The sequence below is a fragment of the Kogia breviceps genome, chromosome 8 (genome assembly GCF_026419965.1).
Source record: "Kogia breviceps isolate mKogBre1 chromosome 8, mKogBre1 haplotype 1, whole genome shotgun sequence".
NCBI lineage: Eukaryota > Metazoa > Chordata > Mammalia > Artiodactyla > Physeteridae > Kogia > Kogia breviceps.
Genome location: NC_081317.1, coordinates 13,467,283 through 13,494,380, shown reverse-complemented (window position 1 = coordinate 13,494,380; position 27,098 = coordinate 13,467,283). Strand labels below are relative to the sequence as shown.

Here is a 27,098-nt window from a genome sequence, read left to right as displayed (position 1 = left end):
AAAAAAAAAAAAGAATATATGTAAGGGATCATTCTAACACTTTTCTATAAGCAAAGGAAAATCAGGTGGGGGAATAGATAGATGTAAATCTATCATTATTATACTTACCAAGTAATTATAGTGAGTTATTTTGTCAATATAGGGACTTCTGGGGGTAACAGCAATATTCAAATGTCCTCCCACAAGCAAAGGTTTATAGTTTTCAGTCCAGTCAATATAAAGATAACTTTGGCTGAGAGATGAATATGCTATTGCTTGGTAATCTTCGCTGGCCTGATTTTCTTCTGGAAGATCTGGGTCCTCGGTCCTGACCTGAAAAGGAGAAAAGTAAAAAAAGATACATGGACTGTGACGTAATGGTCTGTGAAACATACCTTTTCAATTCCTTTCTTTGCTTTATAAATTTCTAAAATTCACAACACCAAATTCTAAAGAAAAAAGAAATCCATTGCTCCAATGTGTTTGTACAGCTGCGGTATCAAGTCATTTTACAAAGGCTATGGACAATAATTGGGATAATATGGGATTGTGGGCTATGGTGGGAAAGTCTGGTGAAGCGAAGAGAGAAAGATGCTCCTGGAACAAATATTGGCACCCGTCCTGAAGTGTCATGGTGAGTTAGGGACTCCTTTTCCTATGGGTTGGAAGGGTAGCAGTGGGGAGGTCCTGAGGACTGGGGACAGGAGTCGTGAATGGACATCACACAGACTCTCTGGCCCAGTTTCATTGTGAAGTCATGGCACAGAGAAGGGCTTACAAACAGAGTGGGGCAGAAGTGATATCATGGCACCAATATCGGCCTTCAACAGCAGAGGGGTTGGTTAATAGCTCATGCTCGGGAGTGAGATAGGCATTGGTTTGTCTCTTGAGTACCATCATTTATTAAGTCTGGATAAGTTACTTAACCATAAGAAAGGTTAAAAGCCTCTGTTTCCTCAGCTGCAAAATGGTTAGCACAATGCCTAGCACTTCATACGGGCTCAGTAGATGATAGTGAATCTGTGCATGCTGGGCTCATCGACGTGCATTACTAACTTACTCATTTGTTATTTGGGATTGAGAACCTAACTATTATTTGCTGGGAGAGAAGACTATTAAGTGAGCTCTAAGGTAGAGTGATTCATACAGCTGGAAAAAAGAGAGGCTTCCATGTTTGGTTCTTCTGTGGCCCTGAAAAGAGATAAAAAGTTGGGGGGTGGGAAACAGAGAATATTTCTATCACTGATTTCCACTGCTATACCTATTTTGATACTTCTAGATTCTAATACAGTCTTACAGATATAAGAGAAAATAATTCACCCCAAATAAAAAATTGATAGATTTATCTTCCTCAAGGACCATTCAATGAATTTGTAGATTGCCTCTGGTGCTTTTTTTTCTTTTTTTGGATGCAAAATTGTGGAACGGTTCACTGGACTCATGTATAAAGTCTGCCGCATTTGTTCTGCACATTGGCCAAAACACACAGTCAAAAGTACACACGGTCCCAGAAAATTTAACAGGAGAATTCAGCTCACTTTAAACTCCAGCACCGTCACTTCAGATGGGAGATTCACCACAAAAGAAGCTACTCCATCACTGGAACGTGTTACACTTTGCTTTGACTCCGAGTCAGATGTCTCCTGGTTTACATCGATAATTTGTGCACTCAGGGTCACCGGGACCCCTCCTACCAAATGGTCAAGTGAATCCTTAACCTGCACCTGTTTGTCAGAACAGTCCAAATTCATTTCAAGAGCTCATCACTTCTTTTAAAGCATAACAATTCTGAAATAATTTTCCCTCCTCCTCACCAATGTATAAATTATTCATATTCAATTCAGGAAAAAGAAGTATGTTCTCAGCTTATATATAGAAAGGTTTAATCTTATTTAGTTAAATCATTCTTGAATGGATCCCCCTGTATATCGAGAAGACTCAGAATAAATATCATCACATGAGGTCTGCCAAGTAGATGTGATAAGGTCTTCTGCTATTTAATTTCTGTGTGTGTTCAATTGGTTGAGAAGTGGATAAAGGAAAAAATGAGGCAATCACTTCTGGGGACGATTCTCTTGGATATGAGAAACAATAAATGCATCTTCTTTTTTCTCAAACTCTACCTCTCATTGCCATGCATATGGACATATAGAATTTCCACAAAGATATATTTTATTTGTATATGTGATATGAAATATATTTTAAAATAATAAATTCTATAAAGTGACATACTTTGTGATCTTGTATTATATATTATATTAATATACTCCATAATATATTATAAATTACCATATGCATTATATAGTAATATGTTATACATTATTAAATATGTTGTATATATACTAAGAAGTTATAAGCATGTCCAAAGCTTGCTTGTGGTCTAGTAAATTTTTTTCTCTTAAGGCCAGTGACCTATGGTAAGTAATAAATAACCCATTTTAATTATCCTAAAGTTGATTTTTAGAAGCAACACATCTTCAAAGAATAAAAAAATTCTATCTTGGGCTTCCCTGGTGGTGCAGTGGTTGAGAATCCGCCTGCCGATGCAGGGGACATGGGTTCGTGCCCCGGTCCGGGAAGATCCCACATGCCACGAAGCGGCTGGGCCCGTGAGCCATGGCCGCTGAGCCTGCGCGTCCGGAGCCTGTGCTCCGCAATGGGAGAGGCCACAACAATGAGAGGCCCGCGTACCACAAAAAAAAAAAAAAAAAAAAAAAAAAAAATTCTACTCTAGCTTTGTAAAGGATAGGGAATAAAAATGTCCATTTTATAAATATAATAAAACATATGTAATAGAGCATGTATTATATATAATAAGATATAGAATACTAATCTACAATCAAATATAATCAAAAGGTCAAATGAATGTTTTAACTCCATACTATCAGCATTTTAAAAAAGAAAAGTGGAGGAAGGAGAGAAAATATTGTAAAGGAGAAAAAGGAAACATAGAGAAAAGAGTCAGGGATAGACAGAAAGTGTCAAGATGGAAAGGATGGGGAACAATACAGAGAAATGAGATCAGAGAGAGTTATGTACAAAGAGAATGCAGAGTGAAAAGCACAGAAATGCGACCTCAGAGGCACACAGGAAGTAAAAAATGGTGAGAGAAAGGGGTTTATTTTCAAGGAATGCTATCTCTGTCTTAAGACTTTTAAAGAGCACGTTGCCAAATAATTTTAAACTTTAGTGTTTTTTGAACTATAGACTTATGGGGTTTTATTTACATATCATTTAATGCAATGCTCACTTAGGGAATGCTTAACACAGGCTATCTTACTAAATAGTGATAGTGCCCTAAGGGTTGATATCATCCCCAAGGCTGAAGCTGGCCTGCAGTTTCCCACCAGCCACCACATAGTCGGAGGGGCAGATTTCACACACAGAATGAGTTCCCTCTGTGATTTGCCTCTCCATCATCCTTCTTTCGTTTGCCACCCCCATATTTTCAGAAAAAGATAATCACATTTAGCAGTTTCCCCCCATCATCTACCTTGACAGAAAATGGAATCCCAGGCTTCACAAAAAGAGGAGTAGCAACCAAATTCAGTTTGTAGGGAGAAAGGACATATTTGATGCCAGGAATTTCTGCTTCTTCAGAAAATCCACCTAAAGAAATGAAAAGGATTATGTTGACCTTTTTTAGGAGTGTACTGATCTGTGTGGGGAGCTATTTTGTGTTCATATGTCTCCACAGACCTACTCATTCATTCATTCACTCCATTCCTGCACTCATTCATTTACCAACAGCAAGTAGGATATGGGTCTTGGTTCAGAGGGGCAGTGCAGAGAAGAGTCTAAACTCTTCTCAGGAGTTTCCAAAGCCTTACGCACAAGGCTTGTGGGCAGAGATGGTCCTCGTGGAAGTAGAGCAATAGGATTGGACTGAGGAAGAATTCAAGGAAGGGACACCACTTTTCACCAGTGGCCTGAGTTTCAGTTAAATATGTATAAGGCATTAAGGAGAGAAGAAAGGGTAGGCCAGAGACTACGCCTTACAGGGCATTCACCTTTAGAGAGCAGGGATATGGAGAGAAGTGGAGAAGACGTAAAAGGAGAGCTTGAGGTAGACAGAACCCAGAGGGTCTACTGGCAAGACTCCAATAGTGTTTGTTAGCCATTAGCTAAAACTTAAGCTAAACTATTAAGAATGGTATACAAAGCTCTAGTATCCCCAAACTCCTTTCCAGTATTACATCCCTAATACCCCTACATATATATCCTGTACTTCAGCGAAAGGAATAATCTGCTATTCTCAAAGATCAAGCTTCACCTCCCACTCTTGGTACGTTCACTCTGTGAAGGGTGCCCCACTTCAACCTGGCTATTATCCCTGCCTCAAAACCCTACTTATCTTTCAAGACAAGACCAATCATCTTCAGGACACCGTTCTTGGTTGCTCAACAGTCACCTAGGAGCTCATCTTCTTCTTGAAGGTCAGTAGCATTAAGCACTTTTCTGAGAGCACATATGGAATTCCTTCTTGTTCAGAGTTCTTTGTTTACTTGTTTTATAGATAATGCTTGTTTGTAAGCCACTTGAGTACTGGGATTACACATCACTAATATTTGAAAGCCTGCATGTTTAGCAGCACTCTTTGCATATCTAATAAATACTGCTTAAACTGAATTTGTTTGTAATAAATTGAGAAAAATAAAAGTAAGAAAGAAACATTAAAACAATGGCAAAAACACAGCCAGGGCGGGGAGTATAAAGTCATCATCATTCTCCCACATCTATTGAGCATCAGATGCATACAAAGTGCTTAATAAGTCGAGAATTACCTCAATTCTTCATTCTGCTACCCAGAAGGACAAATTTAAAGAGGTGGAAGGGGACTTAGGAATAATTTGGTCTAAGTCATTTTATTGAAAAAAAAAAGTGGCCTCAGTGTGGTTAAATTATTTGTTCAAGGTTGGTTGGGGATTCAATAGAGACCTGAAAATATAAGTTACATTAGTAATCAAGACATATCAGAAGTAAGACAAAGTAACCCAACTTGGAGTAATAATTAATAACTATTAAAGCCATTGGAGTGAGGATTAAGAGTACTAGACAAGGTGTCAAGAATGCTAAGAAAAGTCGGTGGAGAAAAGAAGGAGGAGGAGGAGGAGAAAGGAGCAGAAGGAAGGAAGAGGCAGAGGAGGACAGGAAGAGGAAGAGGGAGGAGGGGGAGGACAGAAAGGAGGAGGAGAGGGTGAAGGGGAAGGGGGAGGACAAGGAGGAGGAGGAAGAAGAGGTGCTGTTTTAAGTGCTTTGCATATACTGACTCTTTGATCCTCACCATAACCCTATGAGGGATATACTATTATTGGATCTATTTTAGAAACATGCCCTCCAATTTTATTTTATTTTATTTTATTTATTTATTTATTTTGGGGGGTATGCGGGCCTCTCACTGCTGTGGCCTCTCCCGTTGCGGAGCACAGGCTCCGGATGTGCAGGCTCAGCGGCCATGGCTCACGGGCCCAGCCGCTCCGCGGCACGTGGGATCTTCCCAGACCGGGGCACGAACCCGTGTCCCCTGCATCGGCAGGCGGACTCTCAACCACTGCGCCACCAGGGAAGCCCCAATTTTAAACAGAATTACTATTACAGAATAAAAGGGCTTTAGGGTGCACTTTGTTCAACTCCATCATTGTACAGCTAAGGGAACGAAAACAATGATAGTAGTAATAACTTTCCTTTGCATGGTAATTTATCAAATGTTTTTACACACATAATCTCTTTGATTTTGATTCTTACTGGGTGAGAAAATCGGGGTGCCATATGTTCACACCAGATAAGTTGCAGACCCACTTGAAATACCAAATGGGCAGGTGTTATCCCATTCTTGCCAGTGAGGCAATAGAGACCCAGTGACAAGGGGGTGGCAGAGCTATACTCTAATCCCAGTTTTTAATGATGTAAAAAATAAAACTTAACTATAAAACTAAGTACACTGTGAAAGAACTGTAGAAATTATTTATACCTTGAATATGCTGTCTAAATATTTCCCAAGAGAAAGTTTAAAAAAAAAACCAAACTCACCTGTAGACTCTATCACTGTCACACCAATATAAAGGTACTTGTTGTTTAATTCTTCTAGACTTCCATAGGACAATTCTTTAACTGCTGTTTCAGAGTCAAATGTGACTCGAGCAATTCCATTTATTAACTGTTTAAAGGGGGAAAATGAAAGTTATTTCACAGAAGAATTTATAAGGAAAAAATGAACAAAATGTGCCTTTACTAGCCTCTCAATTGAAGACAAATGTCAGAGGAATGCTTTATTGTCACCACTAAAGTGAGTAAATGAGTCCACAGTTAAGCCCAGAATGTTATTTTCTAATCTATTTGTTTAGAATTTTGACACAGAAGTGTCTGAAACATCACTTGATCCCACAGGCCTTTTTTGTACTAGCTGCTGGCAAAGATGACTTCTTGCAATCACTGAGCCATCATCTTTCTAGACCTCTCAGCTTGCTTTTGCTCTTAACTGAGAGTTTTTGGGGTTTTACGATATTTTCTTTGTACTTTGCTGCTTACATATTGAAACGCTAATTTAAAAACACACAATGGGTAATGGGATGTGGGGTTAAGTCACATGATATTATTTAATTATTAACCACAACAGTGAAATAGATTTTGCCTTCTTTTTTCTTCTGAAATTGAGTGCTATGAGGCCAGGGATTTTGTCTTATGTAGCTTTAAATCTCAGCGTCTAGCATAGAATCTTGCATTAAAAAGAGGCATTTAATTTATATCTTAAAGAAATAAAACTGTCTTTTGAAAGAACAAAGGCTAAATTACTGATGATACAAACTATGTGAATATGCAGCAGTGAGCAAAATGACATGAACCCTTACCATCCACAGTATAATGTAAAGAACACTGAACTTGAGAAAAAGGGACCAGGGCTCTACTCTGAGCTCCAGCAACCACTAGCCCTTGACCATGGACCAATAACTTCCCAGTGAGTTCATTCATTCACTTATAAATTTTTATAGAGCACCTACTTTTTGCCAGGAACCAGGCTGGCTCTGGGCATACAACGGGAATGATTCAGACCCTCAAAGAGTTTTGCGTAGAGAATGATAGAGAAGTAAATAAACCATTACAATAAGAAGGGTTTCTCAGCACTATTGACATCATTTGAACAGGATAATTCTTTGTTGTGGGGCACTGCCCTGAAGGAGTTTCACAGCATCCCTGGCCTCTACCCACTAAGTGCCCGTATGATCCTCTTCCCCAGTTGTGACAACCACAAATGCCTCTGGACATTACCAAATGTCCCCTTCGGGGTAAAAATCATCCCTGGTTGAGACCACTGCAATGAAGTGTGAAACGTGCTCCACTGAGAGCGACTCAAGGCCTGAGGAAGTAGAAAGTGTGTCCACATTGAGACAAAGAATGAGAAGGAATTAGCTGGGCAAAGAAGAGGCAGGAGGGGACAAAGGGAAAGAGCATTCCCGAGCAGAAGGAGCAGCTCTGCAAAGACCTGGAGGCAAGAGAGACTAGGGTAATTTTGAGAAGCTGGAGTGACCAGTGCAAGGGAGAAGAAAGGGAGCGATGGGCTGGCGAGGGGAGCTGATGCCAAGGAAAGTGAACTTTATCCTAAGGATAGTGAGAAACCAGCGGAGGATTTTAAGTTTCAATTTCCACACCTATATAAAATGAGAGATTGGACTAGATGATTCTGAAGTCACTTTCCATCTCTAGCATTCATGACGGATCTTTAGGTACAAGTGAACCTCTTACCATTGTGCTTCGCATTGCTTTTTGCATCATTTCTTTTTGATTATCTTTTAAGTCTTCTCTTATTCCAAAAGAGATATAAACGTCAGCCTCGTTGATGACTTTATTATAAAAATATCTGTCAGACAATCATACCATAAAATTGTTTTGCTAACAGGGTTACAATAATAAAATCTGGATAAAATATAACAATTCAAAATTACATAAAGCACTTGATACACTTTAAAGTGCCTTCCATCCACTGTTATATTTCATCCTCATAAAGCTACAATAATAAAGCCAAAGTACAGATTTTTATTACTGTGTGCTAGATGAAAAAAACTGATCTTGAGGAGATCAAAAGAGACAGGTCTGGGGCCCTTTCTTACAGCACACATCACTTCCTCAATGATTTTGATACCAGTGGAGAGCTGCTCTTTATCTTCTTTTATGTCTTTAAAAGCAGCATGTCCGATCTCAGAGTTATATGTTCTTTTAAAAAATTCTAACTGCATACTTCCTTTTTAAGTTTAGAATTAAAGTAAAAATAAAGAAAACTTTCTGCACTGTAAATACTATAGCAAGAGCTAACTTTCCTTATTCATAGTTTGAACAAAAAAAGTAAGTCTCTCCATTAAAAGAAGTCAATTTCTACAATTCTCTGTCAAGTGAACCTTTTATGCTGGTTTAGATTAAGGGACAAACACTCTATTTGAGGAATAAATGCTAGTAAGAGAGGCAGTATAGGGTAGCATTTGAGGGCATGGATTCTGGAACGAGACAGGCCAAGTGACTTACTAGCTGTATGATCTTGGGCAAATTACTTAACATTTATGTACCTCCGTTTTTCCATTTGTAATGTGGGGATAGTAACAGTATCTACCTCATAGAGTTTTTGTGAAGCTTAAATGAGCTAATATATACAGAGTGCTTTCAAAAGTGCCTGACACATATAGTTATATAAATTGGTTACTGTTATTAATAACTACAGTATATTGTCATTTTTAAGTGACCTAAGCTTTTGTGGTAGATTGCTTGCAAAAATAACTCCAATTCTCCACCTCCCCACGTATCCACCACTTTTGCAGCTCCTTGGGTGTGAAGGGAGTCTATTTCCTTTGCGCTGGTCTTGTAATTTGCTTTGATCAAAAGAATGTGTTGGAAGTGATGGTGTGCCAGCCCCAAAGTATAAACCTCAAGAGGACGTTTAGGCTCCCATTTTCTCTCTTTGAGCATTGCTGCTGCTACAGGCTAGCCAGTTGGTTGATGAGAACCACACACGGTCCAATCAACCTTGTAGCTTCAGTCAACTGCTAGCTAGCTTCCAGGCATGTGAGTAAGACCTCCCTAAACCAGCTGGCCTCCAGCTGACCTGCCAACCGACTGCAGGCACATGGGCAAGCCCCACTGACGTTGGCCTGGCCCAGATCAGCAGAACTGCCCAGCTGACTCGTAAATGGCTATGGTTTTAAGGCATTGGATCTTAGAGTAGTTATGCAGCATTAGCTGGCTGATTAAGCCATTAAAAATGACAAGAAGTGAAGGCTTCATATCTCAGTCCCAATATCCTAAGTCATGCTGGTTCCTATACATACACAATGAACTTAAATCTTTAGGATTCCCCCCCCCCCTCTGGTGAATAACCAACAGAGCTAAAATCAGAATCAGCTAAAATCAGTATGAGCTAATAAACTATAGGCATGGTGTCTTCTCAATCAGTCAGTTTCAAAGTCATGGAAGACATTGCCACTAAATCACAGATCTCAGCGATATATAAATCTATCAACTCAACACATTGTACACCTTAAACTTGCACAATGTTATATGTCAATTACATCTCAATAAAACTGGAAAAAGATCACACATTTCACTCTGGGCAACTGTCACCAGAGTTGGAACTCAGTTTAGCTAGATAATCTGAAAAAACAAAAAACTGTCTTACCTTGCTTTTATAGTAATTTCAAAATTATTAAAGTCCTTATAACCAATGAAATTATTTTCTGTTTCTATTGAGATAGAAAAGTGTGGCAGCACTGAAAATAAAACCAAAGAGGCAACATTATCATTTAATTTAGAGTAGTCTTTAAATCATAGCAACCAACTGTATTTCTGGATTAGTTGGATAAGCTGTTACATAAGCACGACATCCACCTTGGCATCATTATCATCAACAACAACACTATCTTTGGGGAGCCTCCCGTTCTACCAATCAGAGGTCAGTCCATCCTCTATGTACTGGAAGCACTTTACTTATACTTTGATTTCAGCACTTATTATAGGCAATCGATTATTTCCTCCACTAGAGTATTGGCTCCTTGAAACAAAAAAGACTATTCTCTCTTTATCTTTGTATGTCTCCCCCTCTCATCCTTCTCATGAATCGTAAATATAGTATGTGCTCAACACATGTTTATTACATTCAAAATGGAAAATGAAATTTCTTGCTTATTTAGTATTTCCCTTTTTTGTCTACTAGAAAAATCCATCCAGTCTCCAAATTCCAACATAAAACTCTCACTTTAGTCAAGAAGAGAGAGCTTACAATTAGCTACAAGAAAGAACCTTCATGCAAAATGAAAAATTAGGGCAGAAAGGAAGGAGGGTGTTTTCCTCTCTTTGGTATCTTGATTGCCCAAGAGAAAACCATTTCAGCTGTCAAAATGGCACTGTCTTCTCTTTATACTAACTCAGACTGTGTACTGAGGCTTACAGATTCTAATTCTATTAACCTGCACAACAGTTAGGAGAAAATTGGGTGATTGTATGACCTTGATATTGTAGACAAAGACTGACACAGGAGTAAGTGAGATAGTTGGCTTCAGATATGGCTTATGTGTTTTCTAGATGGTGAAAAACCGAAGAAAAAGAGCAATGCAATTTGTTGCTCTGGGCTGCATTCCTATGTTATTAAAGATCAAGGCAAATGTGTTCTCCCCAGGATATGAAGTAGAGGAAAATATTTCATCCTTTCATCCAGTACCTAGGTGCCATGTAGCCTGCATACTCCTGCCAACAGTGATATACCAATGAACAGGACACAAACCCTGCCCTTAATGAGCTCACAGTCAAGCAGGGAAGACAGGCATAAGCAAAGAATTACACAAACACCTAAATGACAGATGACAGTTATGAAAACTGATATAAATAAGTACAGGGAATCCTTCCCAGGAAAGAGAATTTAGGGAAAACTTCACCGAATAAATGGATTTTCAACTGAGACTTGAAAGGTGACTAGGAGTTGGCTAGGCAAGAGGGAGAGGGAGGGTGTTGCAGGCAGATGGAACATCAAATGCAAAGTCACCATTCCTGGAGTGGTATAAACGAGGCTGAAAAGGAGGTGGGAATGAGGAGATACTGGGGACTTTTCAACAGAGAAATAACATGACAAAGTTTGCATTTCAAGGTTATTTTGGCTAATACCAAGTTCGAAGCAGAGACAGCAATTAGCGGAGGTTGCAGTAGACCAGGAGGGAAGCTGGTGGTAAAATCAGTGGGTGGCTGCAGACAATAAGAGGTGGATGAATTTTTTGATATCTACAAGAAGCAGCAAAAACACTTGGAGAAAGGGGGATCAGTCAGGATTATATGTTATTTAGAGCCTATAATCTTTAAAGTTGAGTTGCATTATAATAAATTTGTTTTGTCACCGTTTGTTAATTGTTAAAATTCGTGTTGTTTATTCGCCACATTATTATTATGAGTCTCCTGGGGAATAAAAAAAATGACTTCAAGAAAAAGAAAGTTAAATTTGATATCAGAGCACACAAATACTCTAGTAAACAACCACAAGAAATGGAAAGGTTAAGCTGTTTATATGTTAATTATTAGTCCGTTAATATGATTGATTTCAAAATAAGAATATCTTAAATTTTTGGATCAATGTATTAGGAATTTGTGAGCTAGAAGGAAAATAGCACTGGACTGGGGGTAAGGAGATCCAAATGTTCTTGTTCTGTCACTAACTTTTTGTAATGAATTGAGTAAATCATCTATTAGTCTTACCAGGTTCTGTTCACCTCAACTCTGATTGTTTAAGTTTCTCCTAAAAGCATAATTCTGGAAAGGACCTTAACTAGTCAAGTTCTTCAGGGGACTACGTCTCTTGAGGCTCTATAAAGAGGAAGACAAGTCCAGAGATACTGGTGTGCTTGTTTAGGGTTACCCAGGGCAGCTAGAACTAGAGCCTAGGCATTTGGACAACTCTTCCCACCCCCTTGAGCAATACTTCTAACCATACTAGCAAGTGGCCTCATCTTCATCTGGGAGTGATTTTGCATTAAGTTTATTCATGAAAAGAATTATTGTAAAAATACTAACTCTTTATAGGTAAACTTTTAATTGTCAGAAATTACCATATTCTTTAATTTCAAAATGTGTGGTTCCAGTTGTTGAAAAGTCTTCTTTATATTTAGCTCGAATTGTCCACACACCATATCTATGGAAGCAAAATATTTATAATTACAGAAGTCATCAAATGGTTTTAATTCACCCAAAGAAAATCTAATCAATTCCCATTTTAAAGAGGGAGAGGTAAGTAAAGATGTATATAGCCTACGTACTTTTTTTTTGATGACAGATTTTAAAGCAATAAACAGAAATAACTGAGCATTTTCAAGATAATAGAAATTGTTTAGTAATTAGTTTTCATACATTGTGATTTTTTTTCAGGTATTTTTATATCAATATAATAGCTTTGATTTGAAGAGCTTATGATACTTGAAAATTTACTAATACTGGAGCTTAATTATACTAACATAATACTAAAATCCACCCTGTAGTAGAAAATCCATAACAATGTCTCTAGAAACATATAACACAGGTCAAGCCTATCCAGATGATAAAATTCACACTTCACATAAATGAAATTTTGGTTGGGGACAAAATATGGTTTGTTTAAAGAGGAAAATGATCTGAGTTTAACAACCTTCATTCAAAAATATTGACTGAGAACTGGATTAAGCACTGGAGATAAAAAATGAACAAGATAGAAGAGATCCTGTCTTCCCAGAGTTACTAGTCCATGGGAGTCCAAATTCCCACTTTTACGTTTAGTAGCAGATTGGACTTGAGCAAATTACTTAGATTCATTTGTGAAATGGGAAAAATAAAATCTATCTTGCACATTGGTTATGCAATCAATAAAGTTTAATATCATGGTTATCATCATCATTTACACAAAGAACATTTATCAAGTGCCTGTTATGTTGAGGTGCTAGTTGATTCAAAAGTGACCAATACGGACAAGACCTCTGTCCTCAAGGAGTTTACAGTCTAGTGGGGAATAAAAGGCAAGTAAATTAATAAATAATTACTTACAAAACTGAGATAAGTGCCATGAAGAAAATAAACAAGAGAGTAAAAGGAAGAGAGAGACTACATTAGATCATGCATCCAGGGATAGCCTCTTTGAAAAGGGAGCACTTACCCTGTGTCCTAAAGAATGAAAGGAAGCCAGCCTTGTAAAGAGCAAGGTGAAGTACATTCTAAGCAGAGGGGACAATGTGCAAATGTACTGAGGTAAGACAATATTGATCATGGCTGACATAATCTGTCATGGAGCAAATGACATAAGATGAAGTTGGAGAAATGATAATAATTATACAATAATTGGATAGATTCTGTGCTATGGAGCATGTAATATTTTCAAGGAAGAACAAAATTTTAAAATTATCCAAATTATTTAAATCCCCCAATTTCATCCAAATTTCTAGAAAATCTTTAGTACAGTGAATTAACTGCAAACTCCATTCTAGAGGGCAGACAAAAATGACCATAAAAAGATTTTGCTTTAAAAAAAAAAGATTTTGCTTTAAAGTGATATTGTAGTCATTTTATAGGTGCACTTATCTTATTTGTCCTCCTCTAAGTTCCTTGGAGACAGGGACTGTGGATTCTTTATTTCTGTTTTGAATTTCTCATTCCCGTTGTAATTTGCATATACCAGGAATGTGTTCACTAAATTTTTTTCACATTGGGTTCTGTTCTTAATCCTTTAGCATGTGGCCAAGTGGAGGAAATTAATAACACCCTCCCTCTTGAAATCTGTCTTCTGGTATTCTGTGCAGTAAAGACTATAGGGGACCAACATTTTTAAAACTCTCAGAGCTAGGCATGGGACAATACCAGACTTTTGGACTGACAGTCTATTAGATTCCTTGAAGGGTGGAGGGTTGACGGTTTTGATGGGAAGAAAAAAAAAAAAGGCCTGGGGACTGTTTTTTGCCTCTTCCAAATTTTAATTTCTATACGTAAAGAGGATTGCTAAGAAGTATTGGGAGCGGTTTGTTTGTTTTGCCAGAACCTGATCCTAGCTTCTAATTAGACTTGAAAAGAGTTTGCATATCCTCATTTCCTTCACACCTACTCTTTGTTAACACTAGGTGGCTCCATTTGACTGGTTATCTACCTCACAACCAACAGTTCCAGATGTGCTTTTTAGAGAAAACTTTATTGACAAATTCTTTAAAATACTTAGGATTAGATGGAATCTTGAAGTCAGGAAAAGAGATAATTCCAGTATAATCATTTTCTTCTACCATGTCAACTTCTGATCCTTCAGGATCCTTTGAATGAAAACAAACAACCTCAAATCACATAAATCACATTTTTAAAATTAACTGATTGTATTGTCTTTGATCTACAGAAATATTTACTAACAAATATCCATGTCTTCAAATTAAACATGAAGGAGGAAAGTCATTTAAATGTTGTGAAATGCAAATATGGTGCATTTAAGCCGCTTCCCTCCCTCTTTTTGGACCCTCTTCCATCTCCTGCTTCATCTCAAAAAAAAAGTCAATCAGTGTCCAGGGTATCCTAGTCTCAGTTATCTAGAAGAGATTCAACTCTCTATTGTACGACTAAAAAAAAAAGAAGTATGACAAAAACTGATGTTATAATGAACGAAATATGAACTTACATGCTTTACAGATACCTGAATCTAAATTTTGTATGTGTACATCTGAAGCTTTCCAAAGCAAATATGCTGCAAAATGCATTTATTAGCTAGACATTTTGTAAGTTTGCAGTCTATGTCAATAGTTAGCCACCACAATCTTGGAACACTCTGGATGCTTCTCAAGTAATTCATTATAAAATAGTCAGATGTTAAAGTTTGTGAAAGTTTTATAATTTTTGTAATTTATGAAGGATTCAAGGTTATTCCTATACAATCCTCTTTTTAATCTGTGTTCTATTAAGGTTTTCGGTTTTTTGGTTCTTTGAGTAGGAGGAAAGGTGCTGCAACCTATAGTGAAGGACCAATTACTAGTACACCTACTGTTAATAGGTGAGCACTTATTTCCCCACAACAATTTGTAGGGTTGTGACACGAATTGGGAAGACCACGGGAGTTTATTTCACACGCGTGTATCATCTGTTACATATGTCATGGCTGATGAAAAGCTGGTAACAGCTGATCTTTATCTCATGGGTTAGCACTATTTTTCATGTGTTAGTACATTAGTTACTGAAGTCTAAACTGCTCAAGTGTATTGTACAAATAAAACATCTCATACATAATAGGCATTCAATTAATTCTTAGTGATTGATCAGTGTTCTTCAAGAAATAAATCATGAAGGATATATTTAAATGATTTAGTTCAAAACATAACTTGTTGAGATTTCATTTTCATGAGGTTTTTACATATTGTAGAGGTATAAACCTACAATTTTATACTCACAGAAGGTGTTCAATAACCATTTCCTGAACACTGAATGAGTTAGTATGGTGTGAGGGCAGGATTATGGAACAGAGTATCTCATCCAAATAAATAACATACTTACTATGAAAGTTAAGAACGTTTCTCTTTTGGCTGGCTTCAAGTCATCATTCAGTGAATAAACTCTAACCTTTACTGTAAGAATAATTGATATCATCAAAAACTTTGCTAAGCACAGTATTTTGATTTTTTACAATAATCACCCTTAAAAGATATGAGCCTCATTTTAAAAATTCAATACATAGGGCTTCCCTGGTGGCGCAGTGGTTGAGAGTCCGGGAAGATCCCACATGCCGCGGAGCAGCTGGGCCCGTGAGCCATGGCCGCTGAGCCTGCGCGTCCAGAGCCTGTGCCCCTCAAGAGGGAGAGGCCACAACAGTGAGAGGCCCGCAAACCGCAAAAAAAAAAAAAAAAAAAAAAAAAGAAAGAAAAATTCAATACATAGTCATACATGAAAATCCATATTTAAAAGAAAGAAAAAGTTAGTTTGTAGTCATATACATACCAATGATTTTTTTCTTTTAAAGGGAATCCTTTTGGATTCCTTTAAAGAGCTGCTTTCTAGCGAATTTAAAATACAGTTCATGTTATTAAAATATATTTACATACATCTTTTGGGGAACAAATATATAGTACAAAATTAGTTATATCTGTAATTAGGCCACTGTTTATAAAGAATTTCATAGTAGCAAAATAGTGACGTCTACCACATGGTTATATGGGAGTATAATAAATTGTCTCATATTAAAGTTGAAGATTTTAATGGAAAATTAGTTTGTTTCAGACATTATACACTCTTACAACAAGGCCCCAAATTGTCTCTTATTGTTACTAAAGATAGCATTGAATTCTATGGTTTTGTTATATTTATTGAGCCAGATCCTACAATTGTTCTCTCATAGTTAAAAGAATAATGGCAGGGGCTCAATAACAATTAGTTCTCTTCCACTTCTTTCTGTCAGTTAATAGATCCCCACCTTTTAAACAAAAGCATCTGCTTAGCTTTTAACTCATAGTTGCTTGAGACATGCTGATCTAGTTCCTTCCAATGACATATTATAATTTCTCTAGGGTTTTACTGATGCTCAAATCATTTCATGGCCAAAACTTTAACCACAAAATAAAATTGAGTCGATGCCATAAACCTTTTAAAGGGCTGCTGTCCCCTCACCCCTGTCTCCCTCTTCGAGTCCTCCCTCCTGCTTTATGAACATACCTGGTCCAGGCCTGAGCATCGCTGGGATGCTGCCAGAGGCGTATGCCACAAAAGTTAAGAGCTCAGGCCCTCGAGTTCAAAATTTTGGTTTCACTCCTGCCTCTGCCACTTTCTAATGTGACCCAGAGCAGGATACCTAATCCCTCTACACCTTAGTTCCCGCATCTGTAAAATAGGACTGCTAGTATCTGCTTCATAGTATGTGAGCCTAAATGAGACAAAGCTTTTGCATAACCCAGCACATAATAACTAATCAATAAATGTTTATTATTTTTATTTTATATTATTTCTACGGCTACTACTTGTCCACTTTCTAACCCATTTTGTGTTAGGTTAGAAAATTAATCTTGTCTTCATAGCAATGGTGTATCAAAAGCAAGATCAATAATTTTTTTTGCACCAAAGATATAGCTTATTAATTTAAAAATGTATATTGAATGCCTTCTATGTGCAGACACTATGCTAGGCACAGAGATATGGTGGTGACAAATCAGACACGGAATTCCTCTAATGGAGTGGAGGAGAGAGGCAAACACAAGATGACACAAGTAAATGTAAAATTCCAGGGGTAGGAAGTGCTATAAAAGACACTCCTTGGCTTTCTGAGTGTGGAGGAGGGAGCTGTGAAGCAGAGAAGGCTGCCCTTTATGGGATGGCACATAAGGGTTGAGTAGGAGTTAAGAAGGCAAGGAAGGGGCATGAATATACCAGGAAGAGGTACACAAGCTTTACTGTGGATGGGAAAATGGTGTGAGAAAGCAACTGAAAAGAGGTCAGCTTGGCTGGTGTCCACCGATGAAGGGGAACATGGTGGGTGATAAGGTTGGAGGGGAAGGCAGGACACAGGCTGTGTGAAATTGAAGGATTTTGGTCAATACTCTGAAGGCCTTTGTCCTATAAAGCCTTGAAGATTTAAGCCTCTATCCTAAAGATGCTTATAAGAAAAATCCCTCAATGATCTTCAGCTTAAATGTGTGCATTGGGACATTAGAGCTATAAACAGCAAGATGTAATCAATTTTTTAAAGAATTACTTCTCAGTAATTCTTTTTCTTCTGTGTAAATAAGGCTTTACGCTATTCCACAGATTAAATGATAATGGGAAATACTTTCCTCATGCTTACTCTGTAGTAGGCAGTGTTTGAAGTATTGACACACATGAATTCACTTAACTCTCACAACAACTCTATGAGGTAAGTTCTATTATTATCTCCATTATACAGAAGAGGAAAATGGGGCTCAGAAATATTAACTCACACAGGGTCACAGAGCTAATAAGAGCCCAAGCTGGGATTTGAACCCGACAATTTGGCTCCAGAGTCTGCTTTTAACCACTATACTTCACTACTTCTCACTAGTGAGTCAATATTTATTTATTTATTTTTAAAGATGTATTTACTTTTTAAAATTTATTTATTTATTTTGGCTGTGCTGGGTCTTAGTCGTGGCACCCAGGATCTTTGTTGTGACATGCAGGATCTTTTAGTTGCAGCATGCTAACTCTTAGTTGTGGCATGCATGCAGGATCTAGTTCCCTGACCAGGGATCGAACCCCGGCCCCCTGCATTGGGAGCGCAGAGTCTTACCCACTGGACCACCAGGGAAGTCCCAATGAGTCAATATTTAGAGGAGTGGCTTCCCTGGTGGCGCAGTGGTTAAGAATCCACCTGCCAATGCAGGAGACACTGGTTCGAGCCCTGGTCCAGGAAGATCCCACATGCTGCAGAGCAACTGAGCCTGCGAGCCACAACTACTGAAGCCCATGTGCCTAGAGCCCATGCTCTGCAACGAGAAGCCACCGCGCACTGCAACGAAGAGTAGCCCCTGCTCGCCACAACTAGAGAAAGCCCACGCACAGCAACGAAGACCCAACACAGCCAAAAATAAATAAATAAATTTATTTTAAAAAGAAATTTAGAAGAAAGTTCTCTAGTTCTCCTCTATGATTAGAATAGATGAGGATCCCACATCTTCTTACACTAAAGTTCTGACAAAGAAATAACATATGAGGCTGTTCTTAATTTTTTTTTTTAAGATTTTTTTGATGTGGACCATTTTTAAAGTCTTCATTGAATCTGTTATAATACTGCAGAGGCATGTGGGATCTTGGCTCCCTGACCAGGGGTTGAACCCACATCCCCTGCATTGCAAGGCAGATTCTTAACCACTGTACCTCCGGGAAAGTCCCAAGGCTGTTCTTAAGGAAAGCCTTGATAGCTAAGAGAGGTCCCAGGCTCTGGGTATCAGACTACTTGTTGGACAAAGATGAGGATGCTAAATAGTAGGCAGCATCAACAGGACCCAATTAATGAAGCTGCCTCTAACATAGGAGGAGCACAAGGGTATGGATATATTTGTTTCTGGGTATGATGTTTAAAAACGGCCCAAGCTTTATGGGCAGAGACTATCTCCATGTACACCAAGTCATCCTGGAGTCAAGAGAGTACTATTCTGGCTATGATATTCTGTCCAAGCCGAAAACAATACCCCACCCTCTCTAGGCCTTTGTTTTCTGATCTGGTCATAACGGGAGCTCCTGCTAAAAAGGTAGTGGTGCAGGCCTGTTCCACACCATACTATCAACATCAACCAGTATGTAGCAGGTAGGTACTACTTGAAATGTTTTCAACAAAGCTGGCTGGTCCTGCCTCCCTTCCTCTTTCCTTCACCAATAATGTCATTATTGAAACTCCATAACCTCCCCCTTCCACATACAGTTCTCTCATAATTCCATCTCTGATGTGCTCAAAAGTTAATTCTGGCAACAGGGAGTAATGGAGGAATCGAAAGTTTTGCAGACACATGAACATATGTGGTCAGCATTCACACTTTTCTGTTTATTTTTGGTTCCTTGGGAATAAATCCAGTCAATCGTCAATCCCAGAGTTTTGACTGGCTATCCTGCCCTTTCCCCCTCTAACAGATAAATCCAAGAATATAAAACAATGTTCTAATAGGAACTTTCTTTAGGCAGATCCCCTTAGAAAATTAATATCCATATATTTCTGTGATTTAGTTTATTTTTTGCTGAAACATCTGATTCTTAGGGTTTGATTTGTTTTCTGAATTTGAGGATTCGCTCCAAAGTAATAGGCCGTATTTTATGATCACTGCTTTATAATAAATTATTTTCTCATTGCCAAAATTATATTTGCAGTTACATCTTAAACTTGTTTAATAATAAGACCTAACACTACATTTCACAATTCTTTTTTTTTTTTTTTTTTTTTTTTTGGTGGTACGCGGGCCTCTCACCGTTGTGGCCTCTCCCCTTGCAGAGCACAGGCTCCGGATGTGCAGGCTCAGCAGCCATGGCTCACGGGCCCAGCCGCTCTGTGGCATGTGGGATCTTCCCGGACCGGGGCACGAACCCGTTTCCCCTGCATCGGCAGGCGAACTCTCAACCACTGCGCCACCAGGGAAGCCCCACAATTCTTAAATAGCTTTTTTCTACATGGGAATAACTGATGAGGTAGATAATATAATTGTTAATTTTTGTCATTTCCATATGAATTTAAGATTTAAATTTAAAATTAAATTCCGTTTAATTGTTTAACAATTTCTGTATGAATTTAAAATTAAAATTATATTTATAAGTGTAAAAAAATCACTGGGAATTGAGACTCTTTTGAGCAGTTGGAAACCTATCTCCACTTAAATTCAAGTTTTAAAAAGCTCTACAGTGATATTGGCCAGTAATTTACTTTTTTTGTGGTATCTTTGTCTGGTTTTGGTATCAGGGTGATGGTGGCCTCATAGAATGAGTTTGGGAGTGTTCACACTACTATATTTAAAATAGATAACCAACAAGGACCTACAATATAGCACAGGGCCCTCTGCTCAATATTCTGTAATAACCTCAATGGGAAAAGAATTTGAAAAAGAATAGTTATACATATATGTATAACTGAATCATTTTGCTCTACACTTGAAACTAACACAACATTCTAAATCAACTATACTCCAATATAAAATAAAAATTAAAAATAAATAAATAAAAACTCTTCCCCACATCCAAAGTTCAGTTTAAATAAATGCTATCATCATTTACCCAGCTGCTCAAGCTTGGAAAAAAAAAAATCACAAAAACCTCTACAGTATAGTGTCAATCCCAATCCCACTCCCCCGCAGAGAAAGAAGCATTTTATAATCTACCTGACTGGTGTGGAGTGTAAACAGGTTTGTCTGTATGAATGAAGAGGAATCCATTGTCATAGGTTACTGGCATTTTTTTTGATTTTGAAAAATGCTTTGATACAACATCCAAATACACATGTGAAACTGGGTCTTGTCCTCCAGACAATTGTTTGGGTTGTATCTGTAAAAGACAATGTTGATGGAAAAGAGTATAATAATTTTAAGGATATAAAACATGTTATTCAAAAAGTAGTATAGGAGCCAAAGTAGTAAATAACTTTTGCCCAAAGCCCTTCAATATCAAATGTCATAATCAACATTTAGCTTTAAGCAATTAAAAATCTTTTTGGTTCTGTGCTTCCCAAATTTTACATGCATTTAGTAAAAACTACTACTATAGGGGCTCTCTTAAACTTTCACTTCATCAGCTCGTTGGATTAGCCCATGTTCTCCATCCCCTCAGTTCAACATCCTGACTGATGTTCAGGACACTTTGTATTCTATCCACATCCTTCTGCTTCCACGGGTTGAGCCATGTGCTTTCCAATTTGTCTATGTAATTGTAACGATCCACTTTACACTGCATGATATTCACATTTAATACACGGAAAGTAACAGAAGAAAGAAAAGTGTTTTTATGAAAACTTTGGCTTTGAAAACATGAGATAAAAGTTAATCACTAAAACAAACCATGTTGAATGAGATATGTGAGAGTACTGTAAAAGTTTGGAAAACGGTAAAAATCTATAAAGATTCTACACTCAGATTGCTTTGCAAGTATCTAAGTTCTTTCTCTACTTTAAGGAAATAGAAACTGTAGAACAAATGATTCATTAAAGCTGTGACACATTATAAATAAGAGTTTCTGCTCCAGCCAGTGGACCCAAGAAAAGACCTGGGCACAACATTTAACGATTAGCAAATAAAGATATGTTGTAATGTTAAGATAAAGTTAAATGCTTAAGATATGCATCAGTTTTATGATTTCCCCACCCTAATTTACTTTTCCAATTAGCCATCTGAGTTAGAACTGTTCAACAGAGCTCTATGTGATAAGGGAGAGCTGTTCAGTGTGGTGCCACCAATTCCTGTGGCTATTTAAGCACTTAAAAGGTGGCTAGTATGAGTGATGAACTGAATTTTTTATTTTAGTTACATTTGATTGATTTAAATTTAAAGGTAACAGCCACATGTGTGTGGCTAATGGCATCAGATAAGAGTGTCTACTTTTGGGAAATGAATTTTATTTCTTAATAAACCTAAAAAGTAGAAGTATTTGTTAAGAGGTTAGAGCATTTACCATCACGAACATTAATCAAAGAATTCCTACATTTGGTTAGAATTTATTTAGATCAGTGTTTCTGAAAACCTGAGTAATACACAGACCCCTTTTAAAGGATAAAATGTTTTGGAGGACTCTCAGTGTTGACTTTTTATTATTTGCAATATAATAAAAACTATTTTTAGTACAATGTTACTTAAATATGTACAAACCTAAAAGTAAGTATAATATTCTTGTGCTTATGACTCACTTATTAGTGACTGACATAATCTAATAATCACGCAGTGGTAGAGTGGTATAAATGATCAAATCTCTATGTTATCAATATTCACACTTGGTACACATTTTACTGAGAATATTCTATATGTATAAAGAAATTGAAGGATAAATACATACTGTTAAGAGTGCAGAATTTTGGAATTTATTTACTGTGGATAAAGTAACATGGCCTGAAGAATAAGTAAATTTTTTGTCAGGATAACTTTTGATAGAGATTGTTGCATCAAATTCTTCAGTGTATCCATAAACTTGAATTACAATATTTTCAGATGCTCCAACACAGAATACTTTTGGTGCTGAAATGACATACCTGTTGAAATAGGAAAAGAGAAGGATCAGTATAATTTACCTGGGAAAATATCACCTTCTTTACCAGGGCGCTAAGGATGAGATGAGAATACCTATCTGGAAGCACCTAGCATGCTCAGTAGTCAATAAATGTTATGATTCATTAAGTTCACTGAAGAAGTTGAAAGGAAGTAATCTTAGAATTATTGTGTTATCCTAGTGAGTGGATAAAGGATAGAATAACAGTGAACTAGGGAATGCATTTAGAAATGAAAGTAATGATGGAGGTCCTTGAGGAACAAATGATAACAATCATACAACAATAATGATTATAACATTAATTGAGAGGCTGTCTTAGGGCTTTACATACAAGTCTTTTAATATTTACAACAGGCCAATGATGTAGACTTTACATCATTGATAAGTGGTAAGAGGAAAATCTGACCAAGGTCATGTGGCTTGTAAGTGAATGAGGCAGATCTTTTTTTTTGGCTGCATTGGGTCTTCGTTGCTGTGCACGGGCTTTTCTCTGGTTGCGGCGAGCGGGGGCTACTCTTCGTTGCGGTGCGCAGGCTTCTCATTGAGGTGGCTTCTCTTGTTGAAAAGCATGAGCTCTAGGCGTGCAGGCTCAGTAGTTGTGGCACACGGGCTTAGCTCCTCCACGGCATGTGGCATCTTCCCGGAACAGGGCTCCAACCCGTGTGCCCTGTATTGGCAGGCAGATTCTTAACCACCGCGCCACCAGGGAAGCCCAATGAAACAGGTCTTTATATTCAGGCCTCACTTTCTGTTATGTGTATAATTGAGGTCAAGGTTACAAACTATGTTCCTAACCGTGAGCTGTTCCCCCAGGTTTATTTTTTATGTGATTTTTAAAGAATGGACATGAATCAATGTAAGTTTTTGAAATAGAAATCTTAAAATGGGTGAATTTTCATTGTTTTATTAAAAGAAAAGTTACAAATATAAACTAGGTTATTAATTTTATATCACAAAATAGTTAATTGGAATAGTGAAAGCTACATATGCTATTAAAGGAAAAAGAAGTGTGCTTCCACCCAAAAGGTGATTGAATAATTCAATTGGCCGAACAGGCCTGGAGGGCACTGGCCAGCACACCTGGAAGAATTATAGCAATCTCTTACACTATGACATTTTTAAAGTTTTTTTAAATCAGCAAGTCTTTAATAACAATGAAATTAATTTGGAAGCAATTGAATAGTTTAAAGCAACTGGCAATTCTCTTACATGACAACTAATTTGGAACCATTCACAGAAAAATTGCAAAAGGGGGAAAAGAATCTCCAAATTTCCAACCATCTTCTCAATTCCCCATGTGCTTACCCAGGGACAGCAGAAAATGAGGAATGTTCAGCTTTGATGATAATAAGGTACAGTTACTGAAATCTTACTCAGTGCTAGGCACTATTTTAAGACATATATATATATATATATATATATATATATATATATATATATATATAAACTCACTGTGTTGTAACAACCCCTCTATGAAAAAAATCTTACTATTACTCCGATTTTACAGAGGAGGAAACTGATAATTGACTTTCCCAAGGTCACATAGCTATCTAATTACAGAATTAGGAATTGAACCCGAGCAGCCCATTTCCTGAATTAACACTTTCAATTGCTAGGCTAAACCAAATTTATCAAGAATTTTTGCAAGAGAAATTTAGGGAAAAAAAGCTATTTTAATTTTGGTATTGTTAGAAGTTTTATATTTTTCAGTTTAGTATTGTTTTACTTTTGATTGTCTATGTGGTGGTGGTGGTGAAATATAAAATAATTCATGTTTCAGGTCCCTAAAAGACAGCTCTGGAACCACCCATTCATACAGACTTTCGTCCTTACTGATACATTAGTTGCTATAAAGTATTTCATACTTTTCTTATTTTCTTTCAATAGTTGTAGAGAATATGGCCACTGAGCTTGCAGAGAGGCACAAATTCTAGTTTGGTCTCTACCTGGAATGTTCTTTCTCCAGATATTTGCATGGTTTGCTCTGTTACTTCCTTCAAGCTCTGTTTGTCGCCTCCTTACAGAACCTTCCTTGTCTACACTTTTAAATCGTGTCCCATCATTTCTTTATCTTCTTACTGTCCTTTATTTTTTTCCTTCATGGTACCAATAACTACCTGACCTTATTTATTTACTCCTTCACTCATTCGTTCATTCACTCGTTCATCATTTTATTCTCCCACTTGAATGCAAGCTCTGTATCATCTACTATATCCTCAGTGCCTATCACATAGTACGTGCTCAAAAAGGTTTTGTTGAATCAATCAATTAAATTTATTGATTCCCATGTTGTAAATGGCATACTCTCACTTTTTCAGAGAGAGAAGATGTTTATTAAGGGTCAGTACAGTGTAGTAGAAAAAATTAAGTATCATGGGACCCAGGTTCTAGTCCTAGTTCTACCACTAATTTGAAGTCATTTAATCCAATCTCTCTGAACTTCAGTCGGCTGTCTTTCAAGAAGGAATAAATGAAAACTATCCAGGAAATGGGGTGATTGTGGCCATGTGAGATAATCAGATTAGGGTTGGGAGAGTGCTATAAATTTATGACATCCTAAGTATACATTTATATATTTACAATATATTTTACATATTTAAAGTATACATTTAAAACAAAATGGGAAAAAATTGAAGTGGTAAAGAGGAGTCCTTAATACAAGTCCTACTTCTGTTTCTCTTAGTGGTGTGACCTTTGGCAAGTTACTTCCTCTGTCTGGATTTATCCTTACAGGAAATGAGTAGGCTTGATTAGATACTCTCCAGTTACTTATCAGTACTAAAATGTTATTTCTAGATACGATATCAATATTTTAAAGATTTAGTTTAAAATACACATTATTTCAATAATAACACTAAAATTTATGAAGCATTAGCTCATAAATTTGGAAGTAATTATAACAATAGATTTTTTCAAACTACAGGCTGAGAATTGAACCCCAAGTAACCCTTGCTTTACTATGTACAGTACATGGAAAACACAAAGAAAACTCTGCACCAGATAGAAACAAGCCAGAAACACCAAGCAAGTTTATTATCTTGAGTTTAGTTTGTGCTGTTTTGAAGAGGAATTTGAATAATCACTTACGAAAATTTTTATAAGTAACAATCCCCTAAAACTGTCATGTCGTTAGCCACTCATCAAATCAAACTGCTACATGACTTTCTTATTCAGAGGTGAGACTATTCACTTAGTGTTCCCAGAAGTAGAAAGTTATTTACAAATTAACACAGTCTGTTGAATTTACTTTTTCACTCATCACATTAATAAGATGCATTGAAAAATAAAGATGGGTTGTTTTACTTACGTTTGTTCCTGTCCCCAACTTTTCCCCACGAAGATTAAAAAACAAAGTATGCCCCACAGGCCCATGCTGGAGGTAGCAGTAAACCATGGATATAACCCTCCTGAAGTTACTCTCCTTTTAAATAAACCCAGATTGAAGAACTTGGGTAAGTTGGTTTACTGGTTAATTATTAATGTCAAGAAGAGGGACTTCTAAGTAGGAAAAGTAAAATTAAAATGGAAACACCCTTTAATGCCCAGGTATAAAAGTAGGAGATTTTTTTAAATAGAATCCTACACCTAGATAATTTATTTTGATTAATACAAATAAAAGGATTCTAACATAAGGGTTTGGCACTGCAATGAATGGCTCAAAATTAGAAATCAGTAAGTTGCATTGTCTTTGGCCTTTCATCTCTTGACCAGGCAATTGCTCTGATGTTTTATCATCTGTGAGCATGCCTCTGGAGGCACTCTGATACAGATGGAGACCCACCTGGATTCAATTTCACACTGAGGTGATTTTAGAATGGGCCTGGTTTAGAGAGGGCTTATGAGGTGTCTTTCTAGAGAAGACCTGAACGGTAGTGTCATTGGCACTGGAAATGGTGGAAGGAGAAGACAGATCTGCAAAGGAAGCCTATGGAATAATTCCTTGGTCTGTCCCAGTCTAGAGAAGAAGCTGAATGTTAGGTAGAGAAAAGATTGTGACTGGCAACGAAAACATCATGTTGAGGATACTGCATCATTCTCTAGGGAATAAATGACCAATCAAATACTTTAGTTTTTAGTGGGGAATGGATATCCTGCAATATCTATTAATTCATACAGCACAAATTCAAAATTTGCATTCATTCAGGCACAGAATATCTTTATTTTCTAAAAAATAAACTTACTTTTCAGTGAGGTTTTTAATTATTTTAATATAAGAGCGCAAGAAAAACAAAGCTTCCTATGACAAGTGAGTCTAGTAATTAATTTAGAATGAAATAAAAATTTTATCTTTAAGATTTTTATGATACTTTATGCTTACTAGGAAGTTTTTATTTACTACCTTCCTTTTACTAGCACTTATTTCTAGCCTAGTATATAATAAGTACTCTATTTTAAAATAGTAAAACAGATTTCTGTAAACATTTTACTATAATTCAGATGTC

General features: G+C 37.1%; 1 protein-coding gene across 1 annotated transcript in view; it reads right to left on the bottom strand.

The window, feature by feature from the left end:
• C5 (complement C5) overlaps positions 1-26,080 on the bottom strand; it is a 79,783-nt gene extending 53,703 nt beyond the window's left edge. The window contains exons 1-12 of the mRNA XM_059073185.2: positions 25,964-26,080; positions 22,447-22,639; positions 20,787-20,949; positions 15,481-15,551; positions 14,167-14,258; positions 12,048-12,130; positions 9,638-9,728; positions 7,720-7,834; positions 6,010-6,136; positions 3,473-3,588; positions 1,518-1,703; positions 109-312 (exon numbers count right to left, since the gene is read on the bottom strand). Coding sequence (XP_058929168.1) covers positions 109-312; positions 1,518-1,703; positions 3,473-3,588; positions 6,010-6,136; positions 7,720-7,834; positions 9,638-9,728; positions 12,048-12,130; positions 14,167-14,258; positions 15,481-15,551; positions 20,787-20,949; positions 22,447-22,639; positions 25,964-26,028 — 1,506 coding nt within the window. The 5' untranslated portion in view covers positions 26,029-26,080. The remainder of the gene's footprint in view (positions 1-108; positions 313-1,517; positions 1,704-3,472; positions 3,589-6,009; positions 6,137-7,719; positions 7,835-9,637; positions 9,729-12,047; positions 12,131-14,166; positions 14,259-15,480; positions 15,552-20,786; positions 20,950-22,446; positions 22,640-25,963) is intronic.
• Positions 26,081-27,098: the final 1,018 nt, after the last annotated feature.